Source organism: Aythya marila (genome assembly GCF_965140915.1).
Source record: "Aythya marila genome assembly, chromosome: Z".
Taxonomy (NCBI): domain Eukaryota; kingdom Metazoa; phylum Chordata; class Aves; order Anseriformes; family Anatidae; genus Aythya; species Aythya marila.
The window spans coordinates 11,687,684-11,703,540 of NC_139080.1; the positions used below are offsets into that span (position 1 = coordinate 11,687,684).

The 15,857-nt window shown below is 40.5% G+C and overlaps 1 protein-coding gene across 2 annotated transcripts in view; it reads right to left on the reverse strand.

Moving 5' to 3' along the window:
• Window positions 1–15,857, reverse strand: part of ADAMTS12 (ADAM metallopeptidase with thrombospondin type 1 motif 12) — a 177,115-nt gene that overhangs the window by 14,776 nt on the left and 146,482 nt on the right. For both annotated transcript variants that reach the window (XM_082782644.1, XM_082782645.1), the window contains 3 exons: window positions 13,751–13,877; window positions 5,089–5,299; window positions 1,408–2,559 (listed from right to left, as the gene is read on the reverse strand). In XM_082782644.1, coding sequence (XP_082638770.1) covers window positions 1,408–2,559; window positions 5,089–5,299; window positions 13,751–13,877 — 1,490 coding nt within the window. The remainder of the gene's footprint in view (window positions 1–1,407; window positions 2,560–5,088; window positions 5,300–13,750; window positions 13,878–15,857) is intronic.

Below are 15,857 nucleotides of genomic sequence, written 5' to 3' on the forward strand. Positions count from 1 at the left end.
GTAAAGGAAAGTCAATAGCGCAATACAAAAGATGGTAAGCACTTCTGAAAGGCTATAGCAAACTCTGTAATTTATATTGCTCCTGCACAGAAAATAGAAGTTACTCAAGCTTTATAACCATTCAGCAATGATCAGAGATAGCCAAGTCTGGGAAGCACAGTTCTCTACCTGCTCGATTTAGCATGTGATATACTTGCAAGGTAAGAGTTATGCTTACAAAGTTGAAAACTTCTTTCTGAAAAGCTAAGAAACTGAGACAAGTCTGAAGATGATGCTGTAAAACATCTTCCAAATGCTTAACAACTCAAAAGAGTGTCCAAACTCCCTGTGAGCTGTACTTGTTTCATTTACTCAAATAGGAAACCAGAGCTTTCATTAGTAGTATTACGGGATATTAACACCTGTTTTGATCCAACTTCGTTCTGGCACAGCCATTGATGCAGACTAAATCTGCTCATTTCTACCTTCAAATAACAGGACATAGCTTAATGCTGCAATTATCAGCTATTGTATCCAAAGATACTGTAATAACCAAAGCCACTGGCCTGACTATTTTAATTTTTATGCTAACCAGACAAAATGCTTCATGTTTACTACTGCTTCAACCCAGTTCCAACATATGATCACCTAAACGTCTAAGAATGGTGCAGAACTCCATATTACAATGTCTCTCTGTGGACATGTGCTGGACAAATTAATGGCCCAGATATACCAGTTTAACTTTGGACTAACATTCTTATCTTGAATTTGTAGATTCAGACTGGTTTTACCAGGCAGAATGTTGCTCTGAGTTGGGAGGTTTTTGCTTAATGGTGGATACAAACACTGATGGTGGTATGAGATAGAAACGCACCACAAAAATCTGTTAATAGCCAACTAAAAATATGTTTCAGCAACCATGATATTGATTTGCTTTATATAGTAATAAAGCCAGCTTACCTACATGACCCTGGTCATGTACTAACTTAGGAAACACACATAATTAGAGAGAAATGATATATAAGCAAAGGTTAGAACTAAATAGCATATCTACAGCTAACTTGAATTATGTACTTATTTGGAAATACAAGCACACTCATTTGGTGTCTCCAGGATTCATCTAATAGCTTATCTTTTTGCTATGCTTTAAAACAAAGCTCTCGAGGTATCTCTGGTTACAGTCAACCCTGAATGTCATGTCCCTGGAAGAGCTATGCATAGTTTTGCAGAATCCATAAACGGACACATTCTGTTTAAGCAGCCTAATGCTAGATGTTCCAAGTTCTGTTACCCATTTTTTATACTAATATTTCATTTGAATCTATGCTACTCATGTCAGATAATTGTGACAAAGCAAGATTTATTTCCTCAACAGTGGTTCAGAGAGCTGACAAGCTCTCCACTACTTACGAGTTAAAAATAACTTACCTCACTCCAGTTCCCTACTATCCAGTAGGCATCACCAGGCAAACCGTTGGATGTTATTAGGTGGTTACTTTCTGTGACATTCGTCAAAACCCCATCAGATGCACTTTGGTTCCTGGTAGCATGCTCAAGAGGTGATGATTGTGTACTGGACGTTATGTTGGCAGGGAGCTTTATTTCTGTTCTGTTGTCAGTCTTGTCTCTCAGTACATTACCAAACACTGTGGGCATTACTGTAACAGGTGCTTCTTGGGTAGTTATTTCCATGCTAGGCACATCAACTTGCAGACTAATAGAGTTTTCTGGTGTTGGAAATGCCAACCCTTGTGCTGTTCTGCTAACAGGAAGGAGTGCAGAAGGTTCTTGGGGAAGAGATGATGGAGGGAGGTGAGAAGTCACACTCTCATTCTGAAGGATGTGAGAGCTGGTATCTATCGTTGTGCTCCTGGTTGTAATTTCAGGATCGTGTTCTGTGCTGTAAAGATGATCAATCGGTTTCCCACTGCCTCCTACTGACCCGTCAATGTCATCAGATTCTTCGGTTAAGTAATCATAGCTGGAACTTATTTCTGGACTACTGGTAAAAGAGGAGACAGGAGTGTACTCACTTTTTTGCACCTCACCTGCTATAGTAGAAACTGGCTCACTTTTAGAAACATTTTCAGCATGCTTTATAATTTCGGTACTTGAGCTATTATGAAAAGGCCACGAAGTAGTATTTTGGTGTGAACTATTTTCGGTAGAAACAACAGGATAGTTGTAAACACCAGTTGATCCAACAAAATTATTTTTTAATGTTTTGCTGGTTGTTCCTTCTTTTTCAGAGACATTACCCAAACTAGAGGATGTAGGCAAACAGGTAGTTACGCTTTCAGGATTGGGAGTTTTTGTTGTTGTATGGAACCTTGGGCTTGGTAGAGGTATGGGTATCCTGTTAGGATGACTCCGTTTGGGATTAGTTGTTGTTTTTCTGATTATGATCTTTCCTCTTCTGGGTGCCAGTGGGGGTATCAGAAATCTTCCAGCAGAAGGACATTGCTGAAGACCACACAGAGCCTTAGAGTTTGGTCTCTTGGAACTATCACACGGCTCATGGTTATTTTTGGCACAAGTAACATTCCGAGTCCTTATCCCTCCACCACAAGTAACTGTGCACTGCAGAAGAAACAGAATTAATACAATACCTCTCTTCATTCTATTGTACAAGTCAGTTAAGCAACAACTGGCCGCTCTCTTCAATAAAGAAGAATCATTGCAAATAATCAATAACAGTTTTTTTTTTTTTTTTTTTTTTTTTTTTTTCCCCTGAGGAACAAGACCTTCATGTTAGTGATTTCCTGTTATCATGGAGCCTTTGCCAAATTTTTAGAAGAGTAAATGTCACCTTGAGTGACAAGTTGAGTGATAAACAACTACTTGATAAAGACAAAATATGGAATTCTAGAAAAATATGCCAGAATTTGATTTCTACTGTGAAACAATCACAAAAGTTGTTTAGCCAACACCCTTACCACCAAAAGTAAGAAAAACAGACTGAAAAAGCTGCCATCAAAAGCATCTATCTGGCTCACAATGCCACAAACCTGCTGTGATTACTTGTGCAACACCTAGAGCCTTGCTGAGTTTATGAAATGGATCTTTCATTCAGACTGAGTGCAGGCAGACTTATTCTGACAGGGCTATTCACGTCTCTCCTAAATTATGGACTACTACAATTAACCTATGTGTCTGGTTTAAACCAGGTACTCAGCACACTTACAAACACTCCTACTGCCAGCACTTTAAAATCCCTGGGTTATCTAACCTTCTTAGAGCTAGTCAACGTCACAGAGCAGTAGAAAGACCTGTGACCTTGTGTTATTGGTGCTTCCTGCATTGCCAACACCAGTACAGTAACATCAGCTCTGCAGCAACAGGTGCAGGGAAGAAAGCAGAGTAACCTCAGAGCAGGCACATTCGTTAGACATTCTGTCTGTCCTCCTTGCGCTTCCAGCAGTGTAGCATATTTAGTGTACTCAGAGCTATGCAAGTTTACATCAGCTACAATTTAACCTCTGAAGTTGTTGTGACTGGCAGTAGGATTTTGCCTACTGAGGAAGACAGTAACTGCTGGCATTATGTTGCTGCTTCCAGAGAAATACAACACACTTACTTTGCCACCTGGACAATTAAGATCAGCATTCTGGTAAATTAAAAAGAACATCTAACCTCATTAGCTTTCTGGGACAATATCTGTCTTTCTCCAAGAACTAGCTTTGAAAACCTCTGCATTAGATTACAGCCAAGTACTAAAAAGAGATTTCAGAATGGCTGTAACACTTCATCCTCATTATCTGCCTAATTAACACAAATTAAACAGCAAAGTAAGTTCAGGGTAAAAGGAAGTTTTGCCTGTATAGAATCTCTCTCTCAAATTTACCAGCAAAAACAAAACAAAACTTTCTCCAATTACAGACATCCTGAAAATATTGTCATTTGTTCAGGAGAAAAAATTGAGCCCATACTCCTCCTCCCCGCAACTCCCACTTTTTGCAGGTGAATAAAACCATCATAAAATTCTACTAGCTAGCTCATTATCCTGAATCTGCTATCAAACTCATTAGTGAGTTTGATAAAAAAAATAGAAATAGGAGAAAGAAAACAGAAGAGTTTTTAAAAACAAAAGTTTGGGAAGTTTTGAAAAACCTGTTAAATTTCAATTTTATTGACATCTGAAATGGAAATATTTGTTGTGCATTTGTTTTCATGATTATCAGTTACATGTTCTTATCTCAGTAGATACACAAAACTGCCTACTTGTGAGGTTAAACATAAGCAAATCTTACTATATCAGAACAAAACAATTTTAAAATTTCACATGACTCAAAACCTATTTCTTTCCCCCAAAAGATGTATCTTGGTGTGTTTTTTGGTTTCATGTAGAAGTAGACTGCTCAGCATGTTGGGGTTTCAATGAAATGTGAAGTTGGGAAGCACCTGCAGATACCAGCAACATAATCTAAAGAAAGCGAAGGAGTGTGAGGTCCTTCCACAGATTAAAATGTAGGACAGAGCATAAAAAAACAAGTGCTCCCAATTAATACTAGCATATATTGCAGAATGTGTTCTAGTATATTTAGACAAATTATCTATTTTGCAGTTATTAACTTGACCACCTCACATTCTGCAGTTCATCAGCTGTCAATGAAATAACTGCACAATATTTAATTAACACTTGAAGGGTGCACAGATATTCTAGTGTTAATCTGAGCTTCAAACTAATACTAGAAGTAAAATGCTTGCATGCTGTTGCAAAAAAAATGACAGAGATATAAATGTAAAAGTTATATAAATGTAAAAACTCTGAAGAAGTTTTTTTGTATTCCTGTAGACACGACACAGAGCCTTCCCCATCTGTTTCACAGCAGTAATTTGTATTGCATAGAATTCTGTGCATGCAAACATGCACTGCTCTGTGGCACCAATAGCTCAGCATTCCAAAACCATAGAAACATCTCACACTCTACACTTGTTGAGGTCATCAGCCAGCAAACAGTGCAGCTTTTTTTCTCTTGTGAAGACTCGTTAAAAAATAAGGAAAAAAAAAACAACAGATCATCAGTCTTCCCTTGATTATGATGGGTCATTTTGAAAAAGTAAAAAACAGAAAACAAATATTTAATGCTACAGGAGACATGAATTTACCTCAGTCCAGTTGCTCACTGTCCAGTCAGATGGGCACAAGACATCCCTGTTGCATGACAGATGGGTCTTTGGTTTAAGTAGGTGCTGGCATTCTGTGACAGCCAATGCCTGCTCATCAGATCCTACTGTCTGGATGCAAAGTACAGTTCGTTTCTTCTGTCCCGTTGGGCCACATGTTGTCGAACATTTCTGCCATTCTCCTGCCCACCATCTGAAAAATGGGGGATACAAAGCATTACAGAATATAATCCATAACCAGCGCATTAAAGATACCCCTTCACATCTAGACTGAGTAACTGCTAGGAAGTATACTTATCCTTTTACTCTATTGTATTATCTGCTTATTGTTACCTTAATAATACAGAAAGAGTTAACAAATCAGAATCATCAGAGGGTGTGTAATTACAACAGCTAGGTGGAATAGACCACCACACGTGTCTATGGAGCCAGTGCTGCAGGAGCGTTCAAACTGGCATTGGCACTGTACTCCCTGCACAAGGGCAAGCAGCAAGGCTTATTGACATCAGAAGACCAGAAGCCACACTGCTTGCAGTCAGAGCTATTCTGCTTGCACCCCTGCAGGATCAGTGCCCAGCAGTGCTGTATCTCTGGGCCTAGCTGGGTGGTCAGTACTACAGCGACCTTTTCTGTACTTTGTTCCTTCATAAAGCAAGAACAAGCCCCTTTTGTGTCTCTCCTGATTACAGATGGTCTTCCACAGCATACTGTGCAATGCTTTACCAAATGAAAATTAAATATTTCATCTCAGATCAGTGTTCCAGTGCAGCTTAGAGTACCCTCGGCAAGAATATAGCATCTATTCCAAGATGCTATATAGGCAGCTTAGCTCAGCTGTGAACTCCAGGCTAAAAATGTTCCTAGACATTGTAAGTTGCTCCTGAGTTTTGAAGTAAGTCATGCCAAAGCCTTACACACAAAGCCCCCACCAGGGACATGTATTTTGCTTTTATAGAAATATGAATTCATATAGAAATATGAATAAAGAAATATGAATAAAGAAATATGCTTTTATAGACAAAAAGGGCAAAAAAAAGTTTTGGGCTTATACCCAAAATTACTGTCTTTTTTTCCTCCCCTCCTTTTTTAGGACAATGAACTTGAAGCAAAATAAACCCATTTCGATAAACACATCAAAGTTCTATGGCAGGTTTTATTGCAGTTTTTAGCATTCATCTGGATCTGTCACAATCTTCTTGCTTTCTTTCCCATCTTACTGCATTTCTGGCTTCTTCAGTTTGCTGATAATCCCTCTCCCCTTTCAACTTTCATCCTCTGTTTACCGATTAATTTATTATTCAATTGCTAATGAGCTGTCACTGATGTGGAAGGCACCGATAGGCACTGATATCTACTCATAATCATTCCAAAAGAAAAAAGAAAAAAAAAAAAGACAGAGCAATCAAGCTACACATACAGCTCATTTGTGCAACCATCTGGTCTCCTCTGGGGTACCTACACCTTCCTTCTCTTTACTTATGAATACATATTGCATTTCCTTTTAAATTACACCGTAAGCCCTTTGGGGCATGTGGTGGAATGGTAACCCACAGCCACAGCCCTGCATGAGGCCACTGGACACTGCTGTAATAAAACGAACAAATTAATTCTCTCCTTCTGCCTTTCTTTGGAGTGTTTCTTGCTCTATCAGGTTTCTATGAATAACAAAGTAAAGCTAACAACTAGTTAAAAAGAAAGACAAAGTGCACCTCAGACGTATGTGGCAAAAAAATAAGAGAAAAAGATATTATCATAACCTTAATCAAGTCATTTCAGGGTTGTTTTCATCTCTTGCATCTCCTCTCCAATTCTCTTTATCATCTCTAGTATCTTGTAAACAGCTGACGCTTTGGCACAAATGCAATCTGAAGTATGTGAATTGCCCTATTAATTTTAATGGAACCAGATCACGTATTTCCAGTTACAAACATGCTAAGCTGACACCCCCTCCCTCACTATTTTCATGTGGCTCTGAGTGAGGGTTCAGCAGTTTGCAGGTTTAAGTACTGAACTCTTAGCGCTAAATTATCAGTTTCCTACAGAACCTATCTTCACCAGCAGCAATGGTAAATTATTAAAAAGCTAGCACACACAAAACATTTTTTAAAAAGTCACTGAAGAAAATAAATTCTCTGAAGTTAGGAAATCCCAGAATTAAGATTGTATCCTATTGCACCTTCATGGACTACTTTTGGTCATGGAACTTTTCCACTGAACCCCTCCTCATGCACTGTAGGTAGCAGATGGTACTAATGAGTCAATTAGTTAATTGACTAGCACCTTGTTCACCATACACAATTCAAAAAAGAACTTGCTTTTATTAAAAGCTTATTCTCATCAGTAACTGAAGTTCTAATGGTGCATTTTTCTTATTTACATTCTAGTGTATATGCATCGGTCTTAAACACTCAGTCATGAGAAACTTAACATGGAAATAGAGTCTGACTCTTGTGGTCCCCACTGAAGACTTCTGAATTGCAGAAGAGGAAGACAGGCAAAGCAAGGAGTGAAGAACATTTGCCATCTACTTGTCTGTTCTATTGCAGGGTGCTCCAAAGCAGGTCCTGGATTACACATAAGGGAGCAGCCACGTGAGTGACAAAACACCAGTCATCTAGGAGCTTCTGTTGTCTCCACACTGCAGAGCCATGACCGAAACTGGAGGTGGCTTCTGAACACAGCCAGAATTGACACAGCCATCTGAGATCCACACACCCAACTTCTAAATTGAGATGACCAAGCTGTCAGACCTCCCAGCTGTAAGCTAGAGAGTGGACAGCACAACCAGACAGACTTAGCTTTTGGCAGGTTATAGAAAGCCTTTTTTTTCTTTTTTTTCCTCAATCACATGCACAGAGATGCCTGGCAAAGAAAAGGATATGAAGAAGAAAACTAGTAGGTAGCTGTGCTGATTGTGGTGGGAAAAGTTGGTAGAAACTGAAGCCTGATGAGAGCAAATGAGTAGCTCTTCAATATTAATGTATCACCTTGTCCCTACAAAGTGACGGGACTGTCTTATCTCCACAGGCAGGTATGGCACGGAAAGATTGTGTTCACAAACAAATTTCACAGAATTTCACAGAATTTTCTAGGTTGGAAGAGACCTCAAGGTCATCGAGTCCAACCTCCAACCTAACACTAACAGCCCTCCACTAAACCATATCCCTAAGCTCTACATCTAAGCGTCTTTTGAAGACTTCCAGGGATGGTGACTCCACCACTTCCCTGGGCAGCCTGTTCCAGTGCCTCACAACCCTTTCAGTGAAGAAGTTCTTCCTAACATCTAACCTAAAACTCCCCTGGCTCAACTTAAGCCCATTCCCCCTCGTCCTGTCACCAGGCACGTGGGAGAACAGGCCAACCCCCACCTCGCTACAGCCTCCCTTGAGGTACCTAAAAAGAGCGATAAGGTCACCCCTGAGCCTCCTCTTCTCCAGGCTGAACAAGCCCAGCTCCCTCAGCCGCTCCTCGTAGGACTTGTTCTCCAGGCCCCTCACCAGCTTCGTCGCCCTTCTCTGTACCCGCTCAAGCACCTCAATGTCCTTCTTGTAGCGAGGGGCCCAAAACTGAACACAGTACTCAAGGTGCGGCCTCACCAGAGCTGAGTACAGGGGGACGATCACCTCCCTAGCCCTGCTGGTCACACTGTTCCTGATACAAGCCAGGATGCCGTTGGCCTTCTTGGCCACCTGAGCACACTGCTGGCTCATATTCAGCTGACTATCCACCATCACTCCCAGGTCCTTCTCTGCCTGGCAGCTTTCCAACCATTCCTCTCCCAGCCTGTAGCTCTGCTTGGGGTTATTGCGCCCCAGGTGCAGGACCCGGCACTTGGCCTTGTTGAACTTCATGCAGTTGACCTCAGCCCATCGGTGCAGCCTATCCAGATCCTCCTGCAGAGCTTTCCTACCCTCAAGCAGATTGACACACGCACCTAACTTGGTGTCATCTGCGAACTTACTGAGGGTGCACTCGATGCCCTCGTCCAGATCATCGATGAAGATATTAAAGAGGACCGGCCCCAGCACCGAGCCCTGGGGGACGCCACTAGTGACTGGCCTCCAACTGGACTTGGCTCCATTCACCACGACTCTTTGGGCCCGGCTATCCAGCCAGTTTCTAACCCAACGAAGCGTGCGCCAGTCCAAGCCAAGAGCAGCCAGTTTCTTGAGGAGAATGCTGTGGGAGACGGTGTCAAAAGCCTTGCTGAAGTCAAGGTAGACCACATCCACAGCCTTTCCCTCATCCACCCAGCGCGTCACTCTGTCATAGAAGGAGATCAGGTTCGTCAGGCATGACCTGCCTTTCATAAAGCCATGCTGATTGGGCCTGATCGCCTGCTTCCCCTGCAAGTGTTGCGTGATGACTCTCAGGAGGATCTGCTCCATGAGCTTCCCTGGCACTGAGGTCAAACTGAGTACAAATTTTCCTGAGGCTCTCAAACTAGAGAGCAGTCTGTATGGTGAAAACATAACTTCAGTAGATTTTCCACTGCAGCTGTGAGTGCTCAGCTCTTCTACAATCCAGCTAGTAGCACCCAATCATGCACTCAGAAAATGAAGAGCATACACATAAGAATAATTTTTGAAAAATATGTGACTTGCCTGTTATAACAACAATTTTGGGACAGAGGTAGGGACAAAATCTGATTTTCTCAGGGGGCATTCGGCTGCCTGGAATCAGACTTCTCTTTTTTCCTATCATGCTGAGTTTTCAAGGTCTGTAATAATTAAGGCAGAGCCCAACAGCCCTGTCTGTCTATGCCTAGATGATATATGCTGAATGAGGATCCTGTTAGGATTTTGGAACCTAAGTTTTTGGAACCCTAAGTTTTCATCCTATGGGGCTCAATATTCCTGCCCTCTCACTATTTCTTTAAGGAAAGACTGTCTTCTTTAACTACACATACTTGTACAGCACCAGGCAGAGCACGTATCAACAAGGCACTGTTTTTTGGTCTAAGTATTATAATAGAAACAAAACTTTACATTCTTATTATGCTGTTGAAGTTTGCTAAACACTTTAGAAGCAGGACAATACAATAAAATTGTAAAGAAGCAGATAAATTTGGATATTGCAGGAGATCCCAAGTACTTTGAAAATATCCTATTTATGGTTCCTCTGTTCAAGGGGCTAGACAGCTTAAAATTGCTTCGGGCAATTTTCTGTACAGGCAGGGTAAAACTTCTACTCAGAGCACAAGTAGTTAAAATTGCTCTCTTTTTCTTCATTTAGTATCTGTTGATTTTTATCATGAACACCTATGGAGCAAAATCCCTGCCTATCCAAGAAACATATAACTGGAAACCTCATTCCATAGTGCAGTATGGAAAACATACATTCACGCCACAGTCACTCCTGTTGAGGAGTTTCACATGAGCAGCCTTATCATGTTTGCACTCTCAACTATTCAACTGTATTTATTTTGTTCTTAGTCAACACGTGGTACACATGTATTGCTACATTTAAAATATTCGCATTGCCCCAGATTTTTAGTAGGAAGCATGGGGAAGAAACAACACAAGAAAAATATTAAGACTCGGACTTTGCAGAAGCCTGTCATTAAACAGTTTAAAATTAACTTCCTGAAATGGATTGATGAGATAAGACCTGGTTCATGCAAGTTACAAACATTAATGTTATTTTTTGCCTGTAGCTACCATTTGATACATTACCTAATTTTCAGCTAGTGACCTAGTAGATAGGCACATGGTAGCATGTTTTCCATCCAGAGGATTCAGCAGATCATAGGAGGGTTGTGCAAGACAGCATCCTTGTTTCAGATGGGATGTTTCCACAAAGAAACTGGTTTGCTGTTGGGAAGCATGATATCATCTAGCAGTTCCAGTCCTGTGGCTACAACTCCAACCAAAGGTTCCCAGTAGTGCCATTTTTAATGACACTGTCCTCAGCTCGCGCATAGTATTTAGCACCTCTCTACAAACACCTGTCTTTTGGCAGTTTCACTTGAACTCTCAGTTGTGCTAAATAGTGCTGTACAGGACACCTTTCTCTAACATTCAGATTTTCTTTACAACCACCAAACCACAGTATTTTGTGTGCTTGAAGTGCCTACTTGCTTTTCAGACAGAGATGTCTGAAGTTGAAGGGCCTAGAGAGTAAGTATTATGAGAAGCAGCTGAGGGAGCTGGGGTTATTTAGTGTGGAGAAAAGGAGACTCAGGGAGACTTCATCACTCTCCACAGCTCCTCCTCAAAGGAGGCTGTAGCAGGGTGGGGTTGGTCTCTTCTCCCAAGCAACAAGTGATGAGACAAGACGAAATGGCCTCAAGTCGCAGCAGGGGATGGTTACGTTCAATATTATGAAAATTTTCTTCACTGAAAGCATTGGTGAAGGTTGTGAAGCATTGGAAAAGGCTGCCCAAGGAAGCAGTTGAGTCACCATCCCTGGAAGTATTCACCATACACGTACATGTAGTGCTTAGGAACATGCTTTAGTGGTAGACTTGACAGTGCTAGGTTAAGGGTTGGACTTGATGATCTTAGAGGTCTTTTCCAACCTAAATGATTTTATGTGTGACTACCTGTCTGGGTTAGGGATAACACATATGTCATGGAAAAGTACATACCAGCTAAACCCCATGCTGGGACCACAGCCTGGATCAGAGACCAGATCTACAAAATCCTGGGAAGGGTGAATAGGAACTCACTATTCACTGTCAGCTCTTCTATTAAAAGAGCTAGTGGCCACCAAAAGAGGCTGGTAAGAGCCACATTCAAAATAAATAAACTGTGTGGTTCTTTACACAGTAGGAATTAAGAATGTGAAACTTCTTGCAAAGGAAGATGTGTATGAAAGACATTTCACAGTTGCACAGGGAGGCTGAATTACTGCAGAGAGAAGGCATACATTGCTCTAGAAATGCCTCGAGTTAAAAACAGTTGGAAACTCTAAGAGTATTAGAATGAGAGATAATTTATGCTTGCCTTGTCTGCTCCTCCTTAGGCATGTAGTTATGGCCCTGCTGGAAACCAGAATAGGGGCTTACTTAGATGGTCACACTACAGTCATTCTTCTGTTCAGATAAAAATAAATAAGGAAATTGACTCTAGAAGTATATGTTGTCTGGGGTTCCTGCACTGAGGATTGCAAAATTGTCAAGTATTTTTTGCAGTCCTCAGAAGGATAATTATTCCTTTTCTCTGCAGAGCAGAATGAGCTTGAGAAGCATCACTCAAACTGGCAGCATACGAGAGCTTTTCTGCCTGGTTCACACTTAATGTAATTCCATGATCTGCCTTATAATGGACAAGTTCTGCTCCCTCACTTTCAAGAACAGGCCTGAATAATGCAACCACTTAGAGTAAATGGGGTAACTTGAGCACATTTGAAACTTTGGAATAAATAAAACAGTTTATACATGTAATAAATACAAAGTTCCCCCACACGTGGGAAGGCTCGGCTCTTAAGTAGTCAACTAGTTAATAAGTTTGATCTATTGTCAGTTGATTTCCTAGCAATCTATACAGAACTATGAAATGCTGACAGCTTATGCTTTTAACAGTTATTTATAGAGGCTGCAACCATAAAGATATAATTCCCAAAGGAGGCATCATACTCTCTTGTGAAGATACTTGGAAACGATTAATAAAACCAACAGCCACACAATTTGTTATGTTAAAGCATCATGAAAATTGCTGCTGACAAAGATAACATGGTATACTTTAAGGAAATCACTGCAATGACTTGGACTTGATCCTGAATTAACTAGAATTACTAGGTAAAGACTTATATACCACTGTGGACATCATGATAAAGGATTTTCAAAGAAAATGAAAGATATGCAAGATGTTCCAGCATCCAAAACACAAAACTAAAACCAATATTGACTGTAGCAACAAGAACAGGAACTGTACTGTCACATCCCTGCACCACTGATACCTTCCAGCAAATCTGTGCCTATTTTACAGCCACAGGCTGCTGTCACCTGGAATGTTTGCTGTGGTTAATCTTCCTCACCCTGCTCCCTAAAATTGTAAAACAGAAAAAAGAGAGATGAAAAAGATCATTACAATAATGCTATGGGAATAGAAAAAAACGATTCCCATGTGAACACAGAATGAAGAAAAGCTGCACTTCCCTGGAAAGAAATAAGAAGGGATACAATAAAAAAGATGTCATAAGTGTTATAAAGAAGGTATGGTAATTAGAGTTATGAAAAAGTGTGCATTTCCAATCATCCTTCCTCACAAAAAGGACAAAGGAATCTAAAAAAAAAAATACTGAAAAACAGCATAAAAAGGCTTAAAAATCTTCTCTGCAAGTTGGGTTTTGAAACATGCAGTGATACAGTATTGCTTGAGCTAAGACAGAATTTTTAAAATAAGAATTTACATGGCTTGCATGCACACCTGCACCTAAACTAAATGAAAAGAGTATCTATACAGACAGATAGCAGTCTCTGCCATTCACAGCAGATTGCTCAGCAACTCACACTGGAAACTTTACAGGGCAGCACACTCCTAATTTAACTATTACTGGGTTTCTGACACCTCACTCTGAAATACTTAGGAGCTGTCACTGTGGCAGGCTGCAGATGTCACATTAATCTGGTATTAGAACCAACATATCTTTCTGAACGACTCTGAAACAAGATTACAAGGGCCCTCCCAGCATCTGGTACCTGGGCGGACAGTCCTTCTCATAGCATTTCTTCTGTCGTCCATTTGGCTGTGTTGCTGGGTCGCAGAAGGAGTTTTTGATCGCTCCGCTTCCCTTTCGCATGCAGTGGGCAATCTGGCGCCGCACCCCTGGAAGAGAAAGACAAAAAAGGAAAAAGTAATCCCTGTAGGCTGGGGACAAGCTGCAGAAATTCTCTAGCATGGCAAGTACACAACGATTGCACTTCATCGTAGAATACAGCAACAGCAGTGTGACTTCTTCTGGAGTAAAATTCAGTTCTGCTGAATGCCTGGGCTAAGTCAGGTATGAGTATACTTACAGAACAAGCTGAAAAAGTGTTATGCATGGCTCTTTTGAATCAGTTAGCTGAAACAACACACTAGAAAGCACTTTGCCTGATCACAATTAAATTGCCAGTCTCCAAAAGGGCTCCTATATCCTGAAATCAGGCACAGCAAAGATGCAATGTGGCAGCACCAGGCTGTTTGCAGCAAGGGAATTTTTCGTGATCTTTGCTTTGTACTTCTGGAATGAGCAATTAAGCAGAAAACAAACCACAGCATTTCCCTAAAAAACATAACCCTGCTAATGCTGAATTCTGCTTTTTAAAAGTTCTGATGCAAATGACCTAAAATGATGATGCTGTAACACAAAGGAAAAGATCTGTTTTTAAAATAACTAATACTCAGCACTAATGACAAGAGGCAAATTACAGCAGCGGAAAGAGACAGAGATATTCCATACATACAATTCAGATTATTTACTAATAGTTACACTCACTAAAATTCTTGCTCATTTAAGGGGAAAAAACATGAACCAAAATATTGCATCAACCTTACTGTGAACCTAAAGAAAACCACTTACCAGAGGCCTGTCTTCCACAGAATTTTACAATAATTTGAGGTAGGTTCTGTGCTGCAAACCCAAACAAATCCCAAGGAGTAATAAGACTGAAGAAATATTTTTATTCATTGCTATTAAACTAATTTTGCTATTAATTCACTACAATTAATATGCAGATGCTAGGTCACTGTCTCTGCCACTTTTATCCCTCTCCCGGGAGGGAATGGGCTTAGTAACACTATTACTATGGTGTCAGGGTAAGCGTTACATTATTTTGCAGTATTTTTAGGAATCAAGCTTAACCTTCTCTCATACCTCCTAATAACCAGCATGAGGATCTATCTGGAAGACAAGAACAGCAATCTGTAAGTAATAATGCCTGGGAAATGTGAAAATATTCTTCTATGCAGCACACACTTCTGTTCATCTCTACAGTATCCCCATATATGAGAATGAAAATGTATGTCCTGAAAATTCATGCTAGCATTATTACTACTTTGATTTAAATAATATCACAGCATTCAAAAATTTTAATTAAAACAAACAAACAAACAAACAAACAAAAAACTGCCAAATCTAATACTAGGAAATCCAAAGCTACCAATCAAGGTAATTCTTGGTGGGAGAACTGAACATGGAGTGCAGATATGAAGGGGAATTTATAGCCAAATATTACTGAAAAAGATCTCCATAAGACAGAAGAAAATTAAAAACTTTCTATCCATATTTGGGTCATTCTTTCCATGAAGCAGATGGAAACCTTTATCCCCTTTTGACAGCACTCCCAGATATCAGATCTGTGACACTGAAAAAATGCTACAGCTTCTGGAGTTACGTTCAGACTTGTGACTAGAATGCATGCAACCATTACCACAGCCAGCATGGGATTTGATGTTGAACCTCCTATAGTCATAAACAATGGTTGATTTTCTACAACATGTATTTGTTTCACCTAAAAGGGAGAATGAGAGGGACTGCAGCCCTGCCCTTCCATTAATACTCTTTTTGCTGAGGCATTCGAGCTCCAGGGTATGTGATGTGGCAGCAGCTGCATGACAGCACAGCCTCTTTGACTGCAGCACAGACATGGCTCTCCTCTTCCTAAGGGACTCCAAGCAGCAGAATGCTTTTCAGTTCAGTGCAGGACTCCCAGGGAGCAAGGTCCTGTTTTATGCTACGGAAAATGTAACTGGAATAGTAAGCAGCCATTCTGCTAGTTGTAAACAAAGCAGTTCACAGAAATACATTTCTGTTCCTTTCAAAAT